The sequence below is a fragment of the Mus caroli genome, chromosome 3, assembly GCF_900094665.2.
Source record: "Mus caroli chromosome 3, CAROLI_EIJ_v1.1, whole genome shotgun sequence".
NCBI lineage: Eukaryota > Metazoa > Chordata > Mammalia > Rodentia > Muridae > Mus > Mus caroli.
In genome coordinates, this window is record NC_034572.1 from 31,462,372 (window position 1) to 31,476,289 (window position 13,918).

Consider the following 13,918-nt stretch of genomic DNA (forward strand, 5'->3'; position numbering starts at 1 on the left):
ATGCTTGGTCAGGGGGAGTGGCACTATTAGGAGGTGTGGCCTTGGAGTAGGTATGTCACTGTGGGCATGAGCTTTAAGACCCTCTTCCTAGCTGACCCAGAAGCCAGTCTTCTCTTAGCAGCCTGCAGATGAAGATGTAGAACTCTCAGCATCTCCTGCACTATGCCTGCCTGAATGCTTCCATGCTCCTGCCTTGATGATAATGGACTGAACCTCTGAACCTGTAAGCCAGCCCCAATTAAATATTGTACTTATAAGAGTTGCCTTGGTCATGGTGTCTGTTCACAGCAGCAAAACCCTAACTAAGACACTGTTTTTGTTGACACTTCCATGGATCCAAAACTCAGAAAGGACCAGAAGGCAAGACAAGGGGTCACTTGCTGATCTTATTTAGCATTAAAACGTCAGAAGTACACATTAGACAATTGCAACAAAATAATAGCCTACTATAACCCAACTTAAAAAAAACATTCTTTATTGACTAAATTCACATCATGAAACCACAAATACAAAGAGAAAAGACACAAGCGTATATTTTAGAAAAAATCTTTAATGATCATTTTTGAACAACCCCATGAAATTTAAATATGTAGTGTAATCGTACTTTCAATTAGCTCATTTCCCTGTTAAATTCTTCACTTGCATTTCCAACATCCTAGAATTGTCAGCGGCATCTAAAAGTCTAAGAAAGAACTCCACAAGTCATAGCTGGTTGTAAAACATCTTCAGTTTCTATTTAAAAAAAAAAAAAACTGCTTCAGCGTTTGGATGAGAACGTATGCTACGCAGTGATGGTCTCTCATCTGCTCTTGGATGCAACTGGCTGGATGGCCATTTGGTTTCACATTCACCAAGCACCTACTGTGTATCAGGCACTGTACTAAATGTGGGAGACATGAAGATGAGATCGCTGTGGTCCCTGTCCCCCAAGGAACTCTTGGAGGCCAACAGGTGACATAAAGACAAGAATGACAGAAACTGTCAGTGCCATTAATACTGGGCTTCTAAGTACAATAGCATCTCACTGCGTACAGTGCCGAGGTCAACTGCTGGAACCATTTCATGTAATGGGAATCATGACCACCTAGCTTAATTTTAAAGTTTCGCATGATAAAGGTAGTGAACACTAGAGCTCTACACCATAGTTTTTCAAGTATTTCATACTTAGGAGTATTATTGCCCACGTTGTGCTATAGTCAAGGCTTGACTGCAGGTGGCTGCCTCACTCACATCTCAGCACACTGGGGTTCAGTTTCTCACTGAGTTTATGAATCAAGATGGCTAATTCCTCCGTCGCTTGGCTCTTATCTTCTAAAAGCTCATAACGAAGGCTGGAGATATCCTGCTTGATTTCTTTCAGTTCACCTAGGGTATTTGTGTGAAAAACAACACGTGTAAATGGTGACTTGTCTTTATATTCAGAAAAAAAAAAAAAAAAACCACGACAAAGTGAAATTCACTCAATCTGAAGTATGTTTGCTTCCCAATGTCTCCCAGGGAGATATTTCAAATTCTCCTTCAAGATGTTTAAGCTAAGCCAGCCTTTAAAGGCATACTGACCTTTGAAAAGCACTAAAGGTATTCCAGCTGTGTCTGTAGTAGTGAAACTCAGTTTCAAGCAGTGCCTTCTGTTGTGTAAGTTCAAGCCCATACCCCGTGTAGGTTAGGCAAGTACCCTGCCACTGGGTTACGGCCCAGGCTCTTGGCACAGGGTTAGCTAACTACAACATTGCGAATAATGCTAAAGTGACAACTGAGATGCATTTTCAAAAGATGAAACGCTGAAATCACACTTTCGCACTGCATGGTAGTACATACCTTTAATCCCAACACTTAGGTGGCAGAGGTAGGTGGATCTCAGTGAGCTTGAGACCAGCCTGGTTTACATAGCAAGTTCCAGGACAGCAAGGGCTACACAGAAAGATCCCTATTTCCACAAATAAAACCAAAACCAAAACAAAAACAAAAACAAACAACCCTCCTCCCCGAAAACAATCACACTGTTCCCTTGCTAGACACAAGGAGTCTTATGGTCCCCTTTGGGCGGAGGGGCTGATTCACATGCTATCTCTGTTGCGCTACTAAAAATTTATTGACCGAATGTGCATATATACAGAAGAGAATTTTAACTTAAATTTTATGAAGAGAAAGGAAAGCTATAAAGGGAGCTGATCACCACACAGTAGCATGAACTTGGGACTGGGGCTGTCTGGTGCAGAGGCAGGGTGTGTGAGGTAGCCAGTGGAGACACATCTCCTGCAGTGTGCAGACTCCCGTATCTCCAAGAGATCCCATCTCATCTATCTAATGGTCTAACCTCTCTTAGAGTTTAAAACACAGCTGCTCCCTGAATTCAGCTTGTCAGCAACCTAAGCACACAGATTGCAAGGGAGAGCGGAACTGTTCTAGGAGTTATTTAACTGTGATGTAGAGAAGCATTGAGGTGAAGATTAAATTTAGAGGCAGAACATTACCTAGAGGAAGAATAAATTCTGAAAATTAGTGGTACTCAGACTTCATCTTTTTAAACAAGTAGAATCTTTTAGGATATTTCCCTTTATTAATAGTCTTTTTAAGTAGACATATGGGGTACAGTGTATGGATGACGTTTATCATGATAACTTTATAATTTTTAAAGCATAATTTGTATGATTATAGATTATGATTGTATGTTTAAGACAGTATCTCATATGTAACCCAGTCCTCAACATCACTGTGTAGCTAAGTGTGTGTCCTTGAATTTCCAATATTCATGCTTTTACCATCTGACTCTGGGATTACAGGCATATGCTATTGACTGTGCTTCAGAATATATATGCTTTTATTATACACAAATAAATTGAGCCGGGAAGTACCTCAGTGGTAGAGCATATGCTTAGCATGTATGGAGTCTAGGTTCAATTCTTAGCCACACACACACACACACACACACACACACACACACACACACACACACAAAACCCAAAACCCAAAAAGCAAAAGACAAAAACAAAAACCTAAAGACACCAAAAGAATATTTTCATTTTAAGAAAGTCTCTTCTTCAAGAATCTAAACCGATCATTTGAAGATTCATTTTGGGGCAAAATAAATAAATAAAATAGTAAAATATGTTTCCTGTGGCATGTGGGAAAATAGAGGGAAAAAAGGTAGTCTAGTTTGAAAAAAAGTCTAGCTTTTGTTTTAGGTTTGTTTTCCTTTTTTTTTTTTTTTTGGCTTGGGGGGTTAAACCTGGGGTTTGCTCAACAGGTGTTCTACCAGTAAGCTACTTTGGCCTGAGCTAGGGTTCTCCAGGTTTATTTCTTTCTGATTCCAGATGTGTGCTGTGGTGTTACCCTCCAATCTTTATTTGTTTATGTAGTTTGGGGCTTATAAAACCTTTTCTTGAGACAGTGTTTTTGTTCGGTAGTTCTGGCTGACCTCTGCAGCCCACATTAGCCTTGAGCTTGCCACAATCATCCTGCCTCAGCTTCCCACATCCATTAAGTTAGCTATGAAGAAAGGCGTTTCTCAGTGGAAGATGCTTACCTTCATTCACCTCATCGTTTTCTTTGTCTACTTGTGCTTTCAAAACATACCGTTTTATGAGTCTTTTCATTATCTGCTGTTGGGCAAAAAGGAAGAATTAAATCAACGGGATTCACAAGGATGCTACGTCTACTCTGCAGAGAGCCTTACACACCCATGACACAGACAGGATGGGGAGTGGAGATTCATATGCCAATTTACAAAGAATCAGCCAAGCTGTGGCATTTAGCCGTCTTTTACTTTCTGCTAGAACACAACCAACACATACATTCTTTTGTTTTCAATCTCAAGAACAAAACAGCTTTTCCTAAAAGCTGGGTTGGAAGATATCAATGGTTGTCTTTAAGCTGATAGTTTCTCTTTAAGGTGCTTTGAGCTACATTGTCACCATAGACACACCATTATTCCTCTCTATTTGAAAAAAATTAATTAATACAGGGTCAGAGCAGAACATTTGGTAAACAGAGAACAATAAGAGAAATAAGCAAAATCCCTGATAACCCCATCACCCACACATAATTACTCTTGTTATTTGGGTTTAGACTGTTCTGGTAGCTTTCCTTTAAATTTTGTAGATGTATATGTGTGTGTGTATATATATATATATATATATATATATATATATATATATATGCATTTATATGTGTGTGTATACATACATACACACATGTATAACTAGGTATCATATATATATATATATATATATATACATACATATGTGTGTGTGTACATATATATCTTATGTTAAATTTAGTGTTTTTTGGATTCTATATATTTTGCTGTATTACATGTTTGTCTCCATAGAAATTCTACTGTGACTATTTTTCCAAACCAACTAAATGTTCTTACAGATTAATTGTTTATTCATAAGAAAAAATTTGGATGCCAACCTCATAACATGGATGAGAAATTAATTCCAGTTGGCCATTCATGTGAAAGATAGAGCTTTTTAGCCCTTTAGAAGAATATAGTTATATCAGATTATATTTTAAAAACAAGATAAAATTCTAATTACAACATAAAATGATAAATTGAACTTCATTGTGATTCAAGAACTTCTACTTATAAAGATACTATTCAAACATAATAAAAACAGTATCATCATTTTTAAACATAAATAACTAGGTGTAATTTTTAAGATACCTAGTTATTTCACAGAAATGGAATCATAAATAATAACAACTTATAGCACAATCTTAAAGTCTGTTCATAAGAGAGATGAGGTGTAGGTTGGCACTTAATAAAGGAGACAAACAAGCCATATATTTGATGATGATACCTTCTGGAAAGGCCACAGGCCAATGGAGACTCAGAATTTCCTGGCTTGAGAGCAAATAGACAAGGTGCTTTGGAAATAATCTGACATTATCTTCTAAAATTCAACATTGGCAGAAATTTCACTCCTTACAGAGCCCAAAACTACACATATGGCCACGAGGGTTAGAAGCAAGGCTGTCCTAGGTAGCAAAAACTGAATAATCTACACACGTGTCAGAAAACAAGGCAAGTGTACAGGTAAATCAGTCTCCCACAATGCAAGCTCTCTGTGTTCACTAATCTTAGTCAACCACAGCCACACACACATGGGGATGAATCTTAGAAGCTCGATGCTGAAGCCAGGTATGGTGGCTTAGTTCCAGCATTTGGGAACACCTGTGCGTTTGAGGACAGCCTGGTCTACACAGTGAGTTTCAGGGTTGCACAGTGAGACCATGTCTCAAAACAAAGTAACAAAGCAAGAATAAAAACAAACAAACAAACAAACAAACAGAATAAGAAGCATGAAGCTGAATGAGAATGCCCAGTTGCAAGGGACATCACAAAATATAAAGCCTTCTTATCGAGTTGGGCCACATGCATTCCTGAAATATTCATGTGTGTCATAAACCTACATCTGAAAAGAGAAGCAAGAGGGTTAGGAGCCCGATAGCCTCTGAGATGTTGGCAGAGGTGTGAGGTAAGGAGCAGGGCCAACTGGAGGCAACCAACCAGTAAACTCAGGTGTGCCTGTGTATGTTCATGCATCGCTTCCTACTTCAGTGCTGCTGTACATACTATTGTGCATACATAAATACCACACTTGAAAGATAATTCAGAAAAGAGTGGGGGGAAAGCTGGAGCTAAATGGTAGTTGTAGGGAGAATGGGGAAAACACCTCAGCTTGAAGGCAGCAAAACGTTTGACGCTAAGTGATCTGTGAGATGTTAAAGTGAATAAAAGAGGTTCCAGGGTAATCTGGAATGCCACCGTTGGGGAAAAGCTACAGCTATGTGACAACAGAGAGCCCCATGCTATTAAAAAGCCTGCTTTCCCAGTCACACGCTACCCACACCTGCAGGAACAAACATCCCAAGCTGCAAGGTGGGAGGACTAGGGATGAGAAGCTACAGAAGACAGAGAGCGGGGACCAGGGAGTCTTGCATAAGCTGAGGGTTTACATCAAGCACGGTTATTAAGAAGTACAGCTCTGTATATGCTATTTATAAGGGCGCAGTGGGTCAAGGTCAGCAGAAAGCTAAGTCAAAGAATGTTGGCAAAGAGAACACAGGATAGCTTAGACACGGCTACCTTAAGACTATAATGACCACAGTCCCTCAGAGGGGAAAGCTGGGCTCCCAAGAGTTGAAACTTTAACTTCTTCAAGGCTTCCCTGGCCCTAGCCCCAACCCTAACCTTGTCAACCTGCCCCTAGGGAAGGACATTGAAATAGGCTTCACTTCCTTTTTTTATTGGAGCCACTGAGAAAGCCTTGAATCCAACTGACTCTTCAATCAAGGGAAACCAGACCAGAAAAGACAGATCTTAGGCTCAGTGATTCATTCACGAACTGCTTATTGAGAGCCAGTTTTGTTCAGTAGCATGTACACACACACACACACACACACACACACACACACACACACACATACACTTGCATGCATACATGTTTCATAGTTGGCATTTTTTTAAAAATTCTGAGTGCAATGCTTGTGAGGAAGCCAAGAAATCCTTATGTGTACCTGCTGCCGAAAAATGGAAATACAGCCACTCTCAAGCACGTAAACAGAAAAAACTCTGATAATATTAAAAGAAACATGTTGTAAGACACTAGAGGACTGTTTATAATAGTCAATAGAAAATGACTACACAACAAATAAGAATGAGATTCCCATGTAGCAATATGGAAAACTCCTGGTAGCCAAAAGAAATACCTGGAACAGTTTTTTAATGTATTATTTACCTTCTTAGGAAATACATAAGCCAGGGCCTGGGTGCTAGGCAACTCACAGCCACCTAGCTCTAGCCCCAGGGTATCTGATGCCCTTTTCTAGTCTCCACAGGCACTGTATTCAATGTACACATAGGCCCTCCACATAATTAGAAATAATAATCAGTGCTTAAAAACCAGCCCAAGCAGGCATACCACCACAAAGCTAGTGAATAATGCTATGGATATATTTATGTATGTAATGGTAAATATAAACAAGTAGGCTTGAGAAAAGCACACATAAGCCCTAAGAAGGTGAAGCCTATGTAGGGAAAAGACAGGTGTAGCAGGATGGGGTGTGTTAATTGCATTAGTGACTAAATGCCAAAAGGATATGTCAAAGCACTAGCATTTATTAAAGCAAGGAGTACAGCATAAATACGGTCACAGTGAGTAAACATTTTCCACGGTGATGAAAGCACTTTATTTGCCAAAGAAAGTGAGAGCAATGCTGACTTAAAATGGTCGTCTGTAAAAAGAATTCTGTAGAAGCCTTCTATCACCAAAAAATAAAATGCAACTTATTTTTTTGATACAAGGTCTTGGATATATAGCCCAGGCTAGCAGCAAATCTACTCTATTCCGTCCTTAGTCTCATAAATACTGAAATTACAGATATACACTTGCTTCCATGCCTGGCCTGAAACGTCTTAAAAATTAAGGCGTGGGGACTGCTCAAATGGTAAAGTGCTTGCTGTATAAGAATGAAGACCTAGGCTGGTTATGGTGGTTTTAGCACTGGGTGGAAGAGGCAGGCAGATCTTGGAGTTGAGGCCAGCCTAGTCTATATAATGAGTTCCAGGACAGTCAGAGCTATGTAGCAAGATCGTGTCTCAAAGAAGGAGGAAGAGGAGGAGGTAGAGGAAGAGGTGGAAGAGGAGGAGGAGAAAGAGGATGAAGAGGAATAATGAGGACCTAAGTTCATGTAAATACACCTATACAAACATTGCTGGGAAGGAAGAGACTGGTAGGTCCCTAGAGCTCACTGGGCATCCAGTCTAGACAAATCTGCAAGCTCTGAGCGATAATGTGGAAAGTGACTGAGGACCACACCTGGCATTGACCTTTGGTCTCCACATTCACATACATAAACACTTTTACATACACATACACATACATTCATACAGCACAATACACAAATAAGAATGAAGGTGAGGCAGATGTGCTGGGAGTGAGAAAGTCTCTGAATTTGAATAAAGGCCTTTACCAGATAAGCGATCTTAAAGTACTTATGGTCGTGTGTTTTTTCAACTCCATGACAGGTCACAAAACTCAGCTCATAAATAACTATTCAGATTAAATAATCAAATACACATAGACACATAGTTGCTGCTTAGATAAGGTTACTAATCGTATTATTGAACAAAGCTGGGAAACTCAAAGGTTCATATCCTCTAATGTAATACTCTGCATGATATTTACATGTCTTTGGAAACTATGCTTAGAAAAGGTCTACATAATTTTACACTTACTGCCAAAAGAGAAAATGATGAAAAATAGATTGTTTTAAAAATTCATCTAGAGTTCCAATTTCCCTGGAAGCCATCTGAACAAAGTCTCTCACTAACAAAACTTCACCTAAGGGAAAATAAGCGAGCACACTCGCCTCCTTTTATCCTCGGGAAAAATTCTGTATACAGAGAGAACACTTTTCCTTTCAAAAGGTGCTGTGATTAAAGCCAGGTTTAGTGGCACATGCCCTTTGTCACAGCCATAGCACTAGACAGAGAAGGCCTGGCTCTCAGGCATCCTCAGTAGCACTCCAGGAGAGCTGGCAACCTGAACTTTTGAACACGAAAAAGAAATATACAGGCTTATCTTTTTTAAGCCCTTCAGTAGTTGCTATTTGGCAGTTCTGGAGCCTTTTTAACAAATGGAAAATAATAAATATAATGATACCAGACACAAGGACTTGTACAAATCTGGGCATAATGGTAAAACCTGCAAATCTCAACATTTCGGAGAGAGTGGTAGTAGGATCAGAGGGAGTGGTAGTAGGACCAGAAGTTCAGGGCCAACTTCTGCTTACTGAGTTTGAAAACAACGTGGGCTATGAGGACCTTATTACAGATAAACCAAATCAAACCAAACCAAACCAAACCAAACCAAACCAAACCAAACCAAACATCAGCAAAATCCATCAAACAATCCAACCAACCAACCAACCAACCAACCAACCAACCAACCAACCAACCAACCAGAGAAAGGACATCAGAAAGAGGTCACATCTTAAAACATTAGCCCAATCTTCATAAGAACACCAGCCAGAAATTTTGTGAACTAGACAGGCTGATTAAAACTCCAAACTTAAGAAAAAAAATGAAAAAGAATAGCCAGGCATTCTAGCAAAATAAGTAAAGATGATAATTGCATCTGCCTTTTGTTTGACTTTATTTTAAACTATATATGGTCACATAGCGTTCACAGACAGATCAATGGAACATAACATGAAAAAAATAGGAAGAAACCAATTTGATATAGGAATTTAATAAATGAAAAGTTAACAAAAAAACCCCAAAACAATATTCAACACACTGGACATAGATGAACATAATCATTCGGAAAAGGTAAACCTGGACCTTCATCTGTCATCGCACTCAAGGACAGCTACACAGGGCGAATATTTCATGTGCAAAGTGAAAGAACTAGAAACACGTACGTTTAAAGGTTATTACACAATAGGTCTTTTAAAATAGCACATAAATCTCAAAGCCATGAAAGCCTTGTAAAGTTGACTGCAAAAACGAGAGAGTCCAGGATGGGAAATAACAGCTCTAAGTTCAAGGCATTCAGCACACTGCTATAAAAGCCTTCTTAACTCAGATCCCAGGCAAAGGCTGACAGCTTTAACTATTAAAATTCCTCTTACCTGGTAACAGAAAATCATCAAGACAAGTACACGAGGAAAAAGAATATCAACCAACCGGACCATCCAGGGCTCCCAGGGACTAAACCATTAACCAAAGAGTGCACATGGAAGGACCCATGGCTTGAGATACATGTGTAGCAGGTGATGGCCTTGTCTGACATCAGTGGGAGGGGAGGCCCTTGGTCCTGTGGAGGCTTGATGCCCCGGTGTAGGGGAATGCTAGAGCAGTGAGGTGGGAGTCGGTGGGTAGGTGGGGGAGCACCCTCATAGAAGCAGGGGGAAGGGATGGGATAGGAGGGTTTGTGGAGGGGGAAACCAGGAAAGGGGATGACATTTGAAATGTAAATGAATAAAATGATTAATTAAAAAAAGAAAGGCAAATGGAGATTTTTTTTTCTAATTAGATCATTAATCATACATGGCCAAGTTCCTTCATGATAAATGCACAGTAGAAGCACCTGATTATTTCTGTTGGGTTGAAATAAAAATCCCTGCTTTATTTCTATCAATGGAAGATGAGGGATGAAACAAACTAACTACCCTCATGGTGGTTGCCAACCATCTGTAGCTCCAGTTCCGGGGGGATCCAATACTCTGTCTGACCTCCATGGGCACCAAGCATTCAGGGGGTGGACAGACATACACATAGGCAACAGCCTCTCACATAAAAAATTACGGAAACACTTTGTTTTCAACATTGCAAAAGCAGTCCTTCTTGCTGAGCCTGAGCCTGGTGCTGCAGGCCTGTAGTCTCAGGTCGCTGAGAGGCTGAGGCAGGAGGAATGAGAGTCCAATCCATGTCCTGCCATCCATGGGTAACAGTGAGTTGGAACTCAAGCCAGGAAACTTAGTGAAACTCTATCTCAAAATAATAAAATAAAATAGAATAGCCTAGGACTATAGCATAGGCAAGGTCCTGGGGTCAAACCCCAATCTTAAGAAAATAAGAAATAATGCTACAACAACAACATCTCTTCTTTAGCAAAAAAACAAAACAAAATAAAAAACCCAACAACAAAAAGGGGAAAGGACAAAGAGGCCGACCTCTTTTGATTTTGAAGTTCCTAACACCCCACTCTCTCTGCCCTGTAGAACTTCATAGTGTATATGAAGACTGCACCACTCCACACATACAGAAGGTCACACAAGGAGTCACACACAATAGAGAAATGGCAAACAAGTACTTACCTGGTATCGTGTTGGCTGATTGAGAATGCTGTTAAAACTGTGTGATTCAAAAACTCTCGAGTTAGACTGTGTGAAGAGGTTTAACTAGGAGAAAATACAATTAACCTAGTAAATGAGAATACATTCATTTGGAATAAGAGATATAGATTATTTGATTCTCTTGGATGGCATTTCTGGAGTCCACACTTCTGAGGAACGTTTTGTTCAAGTTGGCTTGTATGAGGGGGTTAAATATTTTTTGAAAGCAAACAGCTGTGTGGGAGAGATGTTCACTTTCAGCAAAGCACTGGAATGATGCAGTGTAACAGAGCTGTTGACTAAGAATGTATTTTAGAAGTTGGCCCGTATCTAATATACGTTTTTGTAGGAACAGGCGACATTTACCACTCAGAACTCCAAGTGCCTCCGAAGTGGTTTGATTGGCTACTGAGCCCTAGCTCCTCCCTAAATTGAACAGAATCCCACAGGTGTAGGTAGCCTCACACATATCTCATAGCCCTATGATATCACCTAAAATAATATGGCTTCTCTATCATCTTGTCTTATGCTAATCAGATCTTTGGAGAGAACTGGGTTGAAGAATGGAGCTTTATTGTCTGTTTCTAGCTAGCTGTCTGTCCATCTGTCTGTCTGTCTATGTATCTATCATCTATCAATCATATATCTATCCACCAGTGATATCTATCTATCTATCTATCTACCTACCTATCATCTCTATATATCAATCATATGTGTATCTCTCTCTCTCCTATCATGTATCTATCAGTCATATCTATTTATCATCTATCATCTCTATCTATATGTCAATCCTCTATGTGTATCTATGTATCTATCAGTCTCTATCTATCTATCTATCTATCTATCTATCTATCTATCTATCTATCTATCTATCTATAATCTATCATCTATCTATTAACTATCTACCTATCCCCACTCCAACCTCCAGCTTGAGTTTTGAGTAGGCAGGAGCAGAAAGCTAGCTAAGAGCTTAGCCCTGCCCACGACTGACATAGATGTAAGCAGGAACTTTCCATCATTCCAGGGCTAGCTGGCTTGTATATGATTCAAAAGTCCTCCCATTCCAAACTGTAGTCTTTCTACCTCCAGAGCCCCCCCCCCCACCCTGTGATTATTCAGGAAGGTGTGGCAGGCCAGGGCAGAGGTGACAGGACTGGACAGGCCTCTAGTTGATTGTTTCGCTAGAACCTGCACTTGATGATGTGACATTTCCCTCTGCCACTGGGGGTCGGTATCAGCCTGCTGACTGAACTCAGCAACCTCAGCAGAAAAGTGTCAGAACAACAATATCGACATTTCTCTAGCTTTTAATTTAATTCATTTAATGAAGGAAGTCGATGCCTGATGTAAAACTGAGACACTTTGGCTGGCTCATGCCTGGCTGCCTGGCTGAGTTAAGTAGGAGGATCAAAGTTTAAGGTCAGCCTGGGCAATCTGAAAAGAGGGGGGGAGCCAAGGCAGGTCCTCTTAGCTGAGAAAAAAGTTTTTTCCTCCTATTACTGATGTCACAAGGTGGCAGTGGATGTCCTGTGGAGTGCTCTCTCTGTGCCTTCATAGAGGTCTAAACATCTGGAAGTGCCCTGCCCAGCTGGCTTTTGGTAGCCCCCATCTATACTCTGACTATTTGGGGTCTAAAGTCCATAAACTCTGTTGCCTACTGTGGTGGTTCAAATATGCTTGGCCCACAGGAAGTGACACAATTAAGAGGTATGTCCTTGTTGGAATTGGTGTGGCCTTGTTGGAGGAAGTGTGTCACCATGGGTGTGGGTTTTGAGACTCCTCCTGGCTGCCTTCGGATCAAGATGTAGAACTCTCAGCTCCTTTTCCATGTCTGCCTGCACACAACCATGCTTCCTGCCATAATGATAATGGACTGAACCTCTGAAACTGTAAGCCAGCCCCAATTAAATGTTAACTTTATCATTTAAGAGTTTAACATTTAAGAGTTGCCTTGGTCACAGTGTCTCTTCACAGCAATGGGAACCCTAACTAAGACAGCTACAGAAAGAAAATTTCAAGGTTTGTTCTCTGAAGCACAGAAGGCTGAAGGTGACCATGCTTCAGAGGTCAAAGACTTAAGGAGCTAAGCTTCCCTAGAAAGACAAAACATTTATTAACACACTGTCAATCTTCACAACAGGCAGAGCCGCCCAGAACATCAGGAGCCAGTTATTCCCTAGTGCATAAAGAGGGCTAAGCATGGACTGCCAGAAAGACTTTATCTACATATACCCTGCACTGGCTGCACCCTGGCTGCTAGCCAGGTCTAAACACACAGCAAGCACTGTGGACTGTGATGAGGAAGGGCCCTGATGTTTGCTGAGCTGGAGTGGAATAGATCCCATGTAACGCTCACAGAAGCCCATGGCCTTCCTCTTTTTTAGATGAGGAGATTTATCTGTGTAACTTGCTCATAAGTCTTAAAAGCCAGTTCAGACACAGGTCTAGCCTAGGGGCTATACTTCTCTCCACCCCACGGCTTCTCATTGTGTGTGTGAGGTATTTATTTGAATGCAGTACAGACAGCCGGTCACTGCTGTGGCATCTAATAGCCATGAGAGAGCACAGTGACACCACACAAAGAGCCGTAAACAGCCACTTGCTTTTAAACTTATTTTTCGATGCTGTGGTTCAAACTGAAGGGCCTTGTGCATGTCAGGAGGCACTACCCACTGAACCACACTCCCAGTACAGGGTCAGTATCTGTAAGGGTAAGATTCGAGGGCTATTAAAAATTCTTGGAAACACAGGTCTATGACAAAAAAATGAGGAATTAAATTGCATCAATCCTGTCTTTCCCTCAGCTTCAATCGAGGAAAGTCCTCTACTTTTGCACAAGGCCCACATTTTATTGTTTCCTGGGCTTCTAGACTACTGCAGCTGGAGATCATTTTTCATACATTTTTCTTTTTTCTTTTTTTTTTCTTTTTCGAGACAGGGTTTCTCTGTATAGCCCTGGCTGTCCTGGAGCCTGTTTGTAGAACAGGCTGCCTTTGACCTTTGAACTCAGAAATCCTCCTGCCTCTGCCTCCCGAGTGCTGGGATTAAAGGATTTTTTTTTTTTTTTTTT

At 40.6% G+C, this 13,918-nt stretch overlaps 1 protein-coding gene across 4 annotated transcripts in view; it reads right to left on the minus strand.

The window, feature by feature from the left end:
- Nucleotides 1–454: 454 nt before the first annotated feature.
- Nucleotides 455–13,918, minus strand: part of Trpc3 (transient receptor potential cation channel subfamily C member 3) — a 67,056-nt gene continuing 53,592 nt past the window's right edge. The window contains exons 10-12 of one of the 4 annotated variants that reach the window (XM_021157739.1): nt 10,831–10,914; nt 3,527–3,602; nt 455–1,365 (exon numbers count right to left, since the gene is read on the minus strand). In XM_021157739.1, coding sequence (XP_021013398.1) covers nt 1,223–1,365; nt 3,527–3,602; nt 10,831–10,914 — 303 coding nt within the window. In that variant the 3' untranslated portion in view covers nt 455–1,222. The remainder of the gene's footprint in view (nt 1,366–3,526; nt 3,603–10,830; nt 10,915–13,918) is intronic. The other 3 variants (XM_029475634.1, XM_029475633.1, XM_029475632.1) reach the window with 3 other exon arrangements.